Source organism: Trypanosoma cruzi, genomic scaffold, assembly GCF_000209065.1.
Source record: "Trypanosoma cruzi strain CL Brener 1047053515015 genomic scaffold, whole genome shotgun sequence".
Lineage (NCBI taxonomy): Eukaryota > Euglenozoa > Kinetoplastea > Trypanosomatida > Trypanosomatidae > Trypanosoma > Trypanosoma cruzi.
Genome location: NW_001849124.1, coordinates 1 through 9,318, shown reverse-complemented (window position 1 = coordinate 9,318; position 9,318 = coordinate 1). Strand labels below are relative to the sequence as shown.

The 9,318-nt window shown below is 52.5% G+C and overlaps 5 protein-coding genes across 5 annotated transcripts, besides 12 other annotated features; all 5 read left to right on the top strand.

The window, feature by feature from the left end:
• Positions 1-2,173: a sequence feature (heterozygous, non-Esmeraldo-like haplotype).
• Positions 71-115: a sequence feature (CT-rich).
• Positions 379-416: a microsatellite.
• Positions 668-750: a sequence feature (T-rich).
• Positions 837-856: a microsatellite.
• On the top strand, positions 883-1,221 carry Tc00.1047053507395.40 (uncharacterized protein; the record flags this gene model as incomplete). The annotated part of the gene is made up of 1 exon (XM_800837.1): positions 883-1,221. The coding sequence occupies one exon, from the start codon at positions 883-885 to the stop codon at positions 1,219-1,221; it is 339 nt and encodes a 112-aa protein (XP_805930.1).
• Positions 896-916: a microsatellite.
• Positions 1,017-1,044: a microsatellite.
• Tc00.1047053507395.30 (uncharacterized protein) lies at positions 1,285-2,592 on the top strand (the record flags this gene model as incomplete). The annotated part of the gene is made up of 1 exon (XM_800836.1): positions 1,285-2,592. One exon carries the CDS (start codon positions 1,285-1,287, stop codon positions 2,590-2,592), a length of 1,308 nt encoding a protein of 435 aa, XP_805929.1.
• Positions 1,442-1,479: a microsatellite.
• Positions 1,862-1,898: a microsatellite.
• Positions 2,174-5,587: a sequence feature (areas not merged during assembly with more than two copies in the genome that could not be assigned to a particular haplotype).
• Positions 2,832-5,885, top strand: Tc00.1047053507395.20 (hypothetical protein, conserved; the record flags this gene model as incomplete). Its single annotated transcript, XM_800835.1, has 1 exon — positions 2,832-5,885. One exon carries the CDS (start codon positions 2,832-2,834, stop codon positions 5,883-5,885), a length of 3,054 nt encoding a protein of 1,017 aa, XP_805928.1.
• Positions 5,588-9,318: a sequence feature (heterozygous, Esmeraldo-like haplotype).
• Positions 5,957-6,017: a sequence feature (A-rich).
• Positions 6,105-7,256, top strand: Tc00.1047053507395.14 (hypothetical protein, conserved; the record flags this gene model as incomplete). The annotated part of the gene is made up of 1 exon (XM_800838.1): positions 6,105-7,256. The coding sequence occupies one exon, from the start codon at positions 6,105-6,107 to the stop codon at positions 7,254-7,256; it is 1,152 nt and encodes a 383-aa protein (XP_805931.1).
• Tc00.1047053507395.10 (hypothetical protein, conserved) lies at positions 7,686-8,903 on the top strand (the record flags this gene model as incomplete). The annotated part of the gene is made up of 1 exon (XM_800834.1): positions 7,686-8,903. One exon carries the CDS (start codon positions 7,686-7,688, stop codon positions 8,901-8,903), a length of 1,218 nt encoding a protein of 405 aa, XP_805927.1.

Below are 9,318 nucleotides of genomic sequence, written 5' to 3'. Positions count from 1 at the left end.
CGTCAGGGCAGCGAGCCCCTGCAGCGTGGCGAGACGGTGGATACGCTGTTTGCGCAGCTGCAGCATCTGCAGGAAGAGGAAGAGGAGGAGGAGGAGGAGGCGAGGGAGAGGGAGGCCCAGCCGGACGCGGACGAAGTGTACGGGAAGGGCCTGCCGTACCTGCTGAACCCCGCAAACGAGGGCGTCGTGTATTTCATTGATGACGATGCCGAATACGACGCGTTACTGTGCCAGCAGCATCTGGCGAGAAGTAAGTCCACGCTGGAGTGGATTCTTACACCTCTCCTCAAACGTAAAAACGGACCGAGCTTCGAGAACCCGCGGCGGGCCATGGAATGAAAGGCAGCAACAGCGGCCACTCCTTCTCCCTTCTTTTTTTTTATTCATTCATTCATTCATGTACTCAATCATTTGTTTTTTTTTTTTGTTTCCCTCCCTGACGGCGGGGAATCTCAACTGGGCACTTCTTTTGTGTGTGTGTGTGGACTCTCAGGACTTTTTCTTTACATCAGGGGACATCCACCGTGTGGAATAATCCCCTGCCCGCCTCCCTTACGCCTTTCTCTTTTTCCTCACGGTATCTGTGTGACTGTGCATGTGTACTTAATGGTTCAATGGGCAGGGAACGTGGAGGGAGGGAGGGAGACAGAGAGAGAATGCAGCGACTAAACAAAAGGAAAAAAGGAAGAAAAAAAAAAAACAGAAGGAAAAGAAGAAGAAAATTTAAAACTAAAAAAAAAAAAAAAGAAATAGTCCTTTTTCATAAGTTTTTTTTTTTTTTCTGTGCTGCTTTACCCATTTTTACTCCCTCCGTGCGCGCGATTTTTTGATTTTCCATATATATATATATATATATTTCCGTGTGTTTTTTTGTGTGTGCGTATGTGTGCATGCTTTGTTGTTGTTGTTGTTGTTGATCACGCCTTTATCCCTCACTTTGAACTTGACGAGGTCGTTGTGGTTCCTTCCATTCCTTTTTTGTGTTGTCGGTTCCCTCCAGTCTATTTCACGGATGGTGTTGTTTTTTTTGTTGTTGTTGTTGTTTTTTTGGTGGGAAGGAATGAACCCCTCCCCCCAGTGGCTCATGTATTCTCCTCCGTCATGTGCATGTCTTTTTCTTTTTCCCTCTTCTTCTTTTTTTGCTCGCATGTTCATGCCGCATCCAAAGGCCACACACACATCCTCTGCCTTTCTCTCTCTCTCTCTCACTCTAACGAGTAGGAAGAGAAGAGGAGGTGAAAGTTTGTGCGGCATTTTTTTTATTAAACACGTTGACGGGGGGAGATGTTTTTTCTTCCTCTTTGGGTGGCGATTCTATCTCTGGCTGGCGTTACACTAACCTGCTTTGTCCTGAACTTGTGGCGGGAGGGGAAACGAAAAGAGGCGCTACTCGAAGTGGGACTCCCGGACATCGTGGTGGAGCCGCATCCACAACAGCAACAAGAAGAAGAAGAAGAAGAAGAAGAAGAAGAAGAAGAAAACCGACATGGGGTGCCAAGTAAAGCAACAAACCATCATGTTCGTCGTAACGGGGAGGAGGTGGTGGGGGTGTTGAGCCGCAGTCGTGAGGTGCATTTGGACGACAACAGCAGTGAAGACGGCAGCAGCGTGCGTAGGGACATCAAAGCGGCGGCATGTTCCGTGAAGCCGGTGGAGGCCGCGGGGGCGGTGACCGGCGTGGTGGTGCGCGGGGACGATCCGGAGCGGCTGGTGGTGCAGTCTTGTGGGGACGTCGCAAGAGAGTCTCCATGCACGTCATTCGTGACGCATCCATCGTACTTGCCGCGGGATGGTGGAAGCGAGTTGCAAAAGGAGGCCAGTTTTCAAAGTTTCAGTCGGCCCGTCACACCGGAGAGTGAGTCTACTGCTCCTGCCGCTGCTCCTGCTGCTGCTGCTGCAACACGTTCCACGCCTTGTATCGATATTGGCATTTCTATGACGAATTGTTCGCCTCTTTCTTGCGGGAAAAAGGTACACCACGGCAGTTCTATGTTGCATGACGAGTTAATGCAGACAAATACTTCTGAGGCGAGCGAAGACGGCTGGAGACGAGGCGATGTGAGTGAAGCCGTCGAGAAGAATAGCGTTGAAGCCTCAGGTTACACGTTCAACAATTTGCTTATGTCCTGCAACGGCTCTGATGAGGCCGTGTGCCACGCTGATGGCGCGCTTTCAGGAGACGGCGGTTACAAAATGGGGAAAGGAAAAGTTGTCGACCCCTTCTGGCCGTCATTTCAGCGGCATTTTACGACAGACGTGGGTAGCACCGTGTATTCCACGTGCAGTGATGATGGGGAGATGTCTATTTGTGATTTTGAGAAGAACCCAACAGCCGCACTCAGCGATGCGACCGATGGGACGCCGCGTATGCCACCGATTGGGGCGTCTGCCGCAACAGCTGCACCATCCACCAGCGGTGTGCTTTTTTTGCCTGCAGCAGTACCGTTGGGAAGTATGCCGTCCTCTGAGCCTGTTCCCCATGCCTTTGTGTCATTGCATTCACCGCTCGCAGCAACCCCATCGACGGTAGGGAATCAAAGTGGCCCCACATTCAAGGGGAATTTCAAAGTCGTGACCTCAATGGACACGTAACGGTGGAGAAGGAAAATATGGTTGTAATAGAGCCGTCATTGTTTTTGAGGATGGTTCCTTTTGAATATACATCAATATATTGTGATGTATTTTTCTTTTTTTTTTTTTTGCCTTTACGGTTTGATTAGTTGTTTGTTTTCTCATATACTTTTTTTTGGCTCTCTCCACCTCTTACGGGTGCTTTGAGAGGCCGTTGTTTGTTTACATTTGTATTTGCGTGCGTGTCTCTGTGCGTGTTGATGGCTGCTGGCTGTAGTGCGATGAGGTGCCCATGTCTCTTTTCTCTCCCTCACTCGCTTCGTCTGCAGCACAGTGTTAGTTTGGCCCTTTTTTATTTCAGCCTTCATTCGGTGCAGGCCGTGTTAGTGTCTGGGTTGTTTTCAGCACGCATCAAATTTGTGAAACGAAGAAGAAGAAGGGGGTGGAAGAAGCATCAGCGGACAACAATGGTGGAGGAGTCATGCAAATATGAGGAAAAGGAGGACGAAAGGGATCGGCCATGTGAGGAGGTGGTGGCTGCCAGTCGTCTCCGCGAGGCGTACGCTGCGGTAGATCGCGAGAGTTTTGGTGCCCTCGGTGTGCAGGCTCTCTCGCCCCGCATCCCATGCGCCTCCAGTCTACTGGAGACATTCCCGTCACTCCGCGAGCTCTTTACCGTGACGCTTAATCTTGAAGTACTGCTGAGGCGCCGCGAGGGGGACGCCCTTCGCACCATTCGGGAGAAGCACCTCAAGTGGTACAAGCGCATCTTTCACACCCTCCACGGCGTGCACGACATTCACGCCCTCCTGCGGTATTGGGTTAAAGGCATGGTTCTCTATGAGTTTTGTGAGATTAACCGACACATGGAGAAGGAGGACGACGAAGAAGAAGAAGAAATTAACAACGATACAGGAAGGCAAAATTGTGAAAGGGGAGGAGTGATGCGGGCGGCAGATTATGCTATGGAGTTGCGAGAAGCACTTCGCCGCTTTCCCAAGTTGGTGGCCTTTTTGTTTTTGTCAAAAAGCCAGGAATATTGGGCGCAGACACTCAGTGAGGTGATAAGAGAAGATGTGGGAAGTAGTCTCAGTGATAGGCTGAAGCTAAATGTGCTGCAGCGTCTGTTGATGAAAGTCCTGCAGTGCCAGCGACAGCGAAGGTATGGTGTGTTAAGATGTGAACATTTCGCTACTGTGCATCCCCATTGCCACAATAATGGCAATCCGTTACATGTAGTTGAAGAGGTACGGCAGAAGCTGACAGTTGGGAATCCCTCTGTGGACATATCTGAGCTTATTCAGCTTTTCTCGCATCCCGCACGAGATGCAGAGGAGCGTCTTGTGATAACAGTCTTGCAGAGTGTCGTGCATGGCTGCCGAGGGTTCTTTCAGCGGGAAGCGCTGTTGTCATTGCTGGAACCTGGCATCAGCGAGGAGTCACGTCATGTATTTCTTCTCAAGATATGGCCACAGTATTGGAACAATGAGCTTGAGGTAATGCGTGAGCTGCCCGCTGTGGAGGAGGCATGTGTTAAAGGCATCCTTGTGAAGCTTGTGTTCTTCTGGGAAACCGGCAACGATGTTTCCGTGCAAGAAACATCCAACGCCCCATGTGGCCTGCGTCCATATTATATCTTCCATCTAATGCGGGCGACTCTCCAGCCTCTCCTTGATGCACTGTTTGCCCTTGATGCCGCCGCGGAGGAAAGTGAGACGCGAAGCACCTTGGAACTGTTGCTTGACATCGCCAATAGCATGGCCTGCATTGAGGCACCCCCACGACGGACGCTGCGGTTGTGGGATCAAGTTGGGGCTGGCGCAGCGTTGCCGAGCAGCATTCCGAGGGAGGTTGGGTACGTTGTGATGGCGGATGTGTGCCGTGCATTTCTGGAGGTACGACTTCCCACGGCGGTGGATCATTTTCTTAGCGGAGGTGAAATCCCTGAAGAACAGCGGTGGCCGCGGCTTATCGCCTACCTGATTCGGACTGAACATGTGTTCCATCGCCTGTGCGAGATGCGATTGCTGAAGGCAAAGCTGCTTGACAACTGCAGCGCAGTGCCATGCTTCTACGGCATTGCGAAAAACGCCATTGCCAATCAACTGCAACGAAAAAGGAGTGCGGATTTGTTTGTTGAAACTCTTCTTGGCATCATGCAGGCGTATCTTCTGCACGGAAGCCATGAAGAGGCAGAGGTGCGACGTGTTGGCGGTGGTGGACGGGCAAAAACGGTGGTGGTGTCGCTGCACAACGAGGACGAGGTAATGTCGGCTGTGCGACTTGCTTTTAGTGTCTCTTCAATCGACAGATTTTTGCGTCTTTACAAGGAACTTCTTGCCTATCGACTTCTCTTTTATGCGGTGGGGCGAGCGCGTGACGGCAGTGTGGACGCAATGGAGGCACGGCGGGAGAAACTGCAGACGGAAAAGCTGGTGTGTAAGTACCTGCATGAATTGCTTCCACTCGAACGCAACGCAATACAGCAGATGATTCAGATGTGTATGGACATGGAGACCGGTAAAAATGCGCCTGAGGGATATGATCCACAGGCACTACAACCGGAGCAGTGTGGACACGGTGCAGAGACTGTTACTGTCCGGCCTACACTGAGGCTTCTTTCACGCCTTGCGTGGCCCTCGTATCCTTTGCTTACAGATGTGCCACAACCTCTGCATAATGCCATGGATCAGTTTGCGCGCTTCTATCACGCGCAGTACAGTAATCGGCGCGTTGTGTGGCTTCGCACCTCCATGGAGACCATCACCTTCACCGTAGCATACCCGCAGGCAGGGAAGGTCATTGTAGGCTCGTTGGAGTTGTTTAATATTTTCCAATTTCTCAGCGAGGCGGGTACTTCAGGCACGACGTGGACGCTTCTCGCCCAGCGCATTGGCAAAGACAAAACTCTGTTGCAGCGAGGACTGAAGAAACTCATCCATGACGGTTTCTTCAAGATACAAATGGGCTCTGGGGAGGAGAGCGTGGCATTGAATGCCGCCTTTAAATCACACAAGCCGCGCTATAACTTCCTTCAACCGCCGCCGCGGGTTGGGGCGTTATTGGAGGAAAACGGAATTATTAACGAAGAAGTGCATCGCTCTCGCATAGCTTCCATACAGGCAGTCATCATCAAGCACATGAAGAGCGTGCGTACCTGTCTGTACGATGAGCTCTTTTGTTGGACACGGCAGCAAAATCCCCAGTTTCAGTTACAAAACAGTGACTTTAAGTTGGCTTTGGAAATGTTAATCGAGAAGGAATTCGTGCAAAGGGACCCGTCGCAGAAGCAACGGTTTGTGTACAAAGCCTGAATTTTCCCCGTAGTGTGTGGCCGAGGCGTGGCGTGTAGCATGAGGGTTTTGAGCCTCCGACCGGAGTCCTCTTTTCTTCTTTTTTTTTTCTTTTGGAGTTCTTTATTTTTTCTTTCTTTTCCTTTTCTTTTTGAGGGAGCGGGGGGGGAAGAAGGGGGGTTGCGCTGCGGCGGCTTCGTGACACGTGCAGAAGGCTAAAAAGTACGGTGGTGTAACATCATGCAAGTGAGGGAGCAGAGGGCTGTGAAGCAGAAACACGCTCCTGTGAATCTCTCTGTCAGGGCGTCCGCTGCAACGCTCTTTTTGACCTCCGTTCAGCGGCTTACGGAGGCGCACGGCCTGTCATTCTTTGCACTGCAGCGGAGGGGAATTGCGGTGCGCTGCAGGGCGCTCACGGACCTGCTGCCTGCGAGCAGCATGGAGGACGTGCTGAAGCAAGGCGCTCTGGAGATGCAGAGGAGCCTCGCGACGCTGCGTCAGCCTGCGGAGGAGTGGAGCCGCCGTTGGAGGTGCCCTCACGCGGAGCAGGAGCAGGGGACCCAGTGCCTCACACAACTCGCCCTTCCATCCGCGTTGCTCAGGCTTCTGCCTGACATGGGCATTACAAAAGCTTCCGAGCCCTTTTCTGTAGTCGGTGGTTTACCTCCCGCCATGGAGTTTTGGGAGGGGTGTCCGCGCAACAGTGCATGTCTCGCAGCATCTTCGCCCTCTCTGCATCCTCTCACCACGATATGTATTAACGCGATTGAATCCATTACTGAGATCACGGAGGATCTCCCATTGGAATCAAGGGTAGCAGCGGCAAAGCATGCCCTTTCTCGTCAACGTGAAAAGAAGATAATTTATAGTGAGCAGGGTGATGGGGAAGACAACACCGCCAAAAATGATGCGAGTGACACCACAGGCAGAAGAGATCCCGCACAGGAGCCAACAGTCCGCCTTTTTCTTTTCTCACCGTACGCCTCGTACGCCGCACTTTACGAGGCTGTAAACAAATCAAATGACTCTGAAAGTTTGTTTTTTGGTGGCGAGGCGTGTGAAGTGCTTCTTGTGTACATCTGCCCCATGACAGCTGCCGGCTCCGTTGGGCCGACGACACTGAACGATAACCCCGAAATTTGGGGACGCCTGCGATACCAGCAGGCAGGAGATGCGGAAAGTGCGACGCCAGGCAATCGCCGGGGTAACCACGACGAGTTGTTTTTTATTGCTGCCACTCTGGGAGATTACTTGCGTCTTGGCTCCGCCTTCTCATGGGTGTACGGTTGGCAGCTCTGCTACGCGCCCCAGGGACCACCACCGCGCTCGTTGCCTTGGCTAAAGCTTTTTTCCCCCACTGCACTCTCTGCGGCCATTTCCACCTCCCTCTGAAGTGCAAAAGAGGAAATACGTTTAAAAATGATTTACAGGCACAAATACATTTGCAGGACTAGCCGATTTACGAAAGTGCAGTGGGACACCCTGTTATTGATCATTCGTCATTTCCCACACGAAGACAAAGCAAGAGAGGAAAATAAGCAACAGAAATAAACCGTGTTATGAATCATTCGAGCCATTCCCCACCCTGCCACCATCGTGACGCCCATAATTTTTTCCGGTGTTTTATAGTAAGAAAAAAGCTTTTGGCATGACATCAACAAGCACATTTGTACAATACTTTTCTTTCTTTCCTCTTTTCTCTCTCTTTTACTCTGCGCGTGTGTGTTGCGGCGCCGGGCCCTGTGGCAGCTGAAGCAGCGAAGATAAGGCAAAAAGAAAGACCCGGTGGGAAACGATCGAAGGAACCACCGAATAGAAGTCATGGGGACGTTGCGTTTCACTGATGGCACCGTAGGACTCCCCGCAAACATGTACGCGATGCCCCTCGACCGCGCCAGGGAGTACGGCTTCGTGTCGCACTACAACCACACCGGCGACCCCGCGATGGACCGGCACGCCAGCAACCTGACCTTCACAGGGGAGCAGCTGTGGTGGCTGGTGACGAACCCTGTTTCCCTGCAGGTGCACCTGAACGGCTGGGGAGGTGTCGGGCTCGACGCCGCGGCGCTGCCACAGCTGCTGCCGTGCCTGCTGTGGGCCGTCGTGCTCATTGCGGTTCGCCTCTTCTTCCAGCGGAGGTTCGCGTGGCTCGGCGTGCAGCTGCAGGTGGTGGTGCCGAGGACCAGCCAAAAGAAGGTGTGTGCGGGCACTGGCGCCAATGCGATCCTTCTGAACGGGGGGCAGCGCAAGAAGCTGAGGAAGTTCCAGACTCAGCTGTGGCTTGCCGTGAGCTACACCGCGTCGACCGTGTTTGGGTACATGGTGCAGCGCGGCGAGCCGTGGTTTGGGCTCCCGCTCAGCGAGGCGAATCGCATCAACATCCTCTCGCCGCACCCGTACAACCCCGGGCGCTGGATACTGCTCTACTACCAGTACGGCCTTGGGTTCTACCTGTCGGAGTGCTTCTCGCACCTCGCGGATCACGACATAAAGCGCTCGGACTTCTTGGAGTACGTGATCCACCACATTGTGACCATCGCCCTGATCGTCTTCTCACACTGCAGCTACGAGCATCGCTTTGGTGTTTATGTACTGTTCATCCACGACGCCAGTGACATCATGCTTGCGGTGAGCAAGGCCCTGAGCTACGTTGTGAAGGCGGCAGAGGCGCGGGAGCAGCGAGCCGCTCGGAACGGAGGAAAGGGTGCTGCACCTGCAGGGCCCCCAGCATGCCGTCTCTACAGACTTGTTTTTAGCAGCACGACGGTGCTCCTCTCGTTTGTCGTATTTGTTGCGCTGTTTGTCTTCTTCCGCCTCATTTGTCTCCCGTTCCTCGCATTGGCAAGCGTCGGGCTTGCGGTGAAGATACGCACGTTCACGGTGTGCTACTGGGTCTTGGTTGTCCTCCTGCAGGTGGTGCTGCAGGGACTGCATTTGTACTGGTTTGCACTGATTGTGAAGCTGGCGATTCGGGCGCTTTTGGGTGGTCCCCTTGATGACATCCGCTCTGAGGATGATGAGGAAGACGACGGTCATTGAACGGCGGCTTCTGACAATAGAAAGGAGAGTAAGATGCTGTAAAGCGTAAATTAGAGTTTTCCTTTACAAAAACACACACACGTATCTCTGCTCATGCGACATCCACTGTGGCGCGTTTTTGAATGGGCTCGCAGTATTTTTGCGTCCTCCCGTTTTTTTCTGCGCCACACGTTTTAGGATTTATGTTGATGTGGAAGTCTGGTGCCTTCCACATGCCTTTTCGGATATGACATGTATAATTTCCGGGGGCCGAGAGCCAATGTTTATTTTTCAACACATGTGTGTTTTTGAAACATTGGTGTTTGCTACAAGCGACCATCCTCACGAGACCACGTGACCGTTTTTCTTGTTTGCCCGCAGGGCGTGTTCCTGCTGCCCGTCCCTTGTTTATCCTCACACCCACATCCGCTCTTGC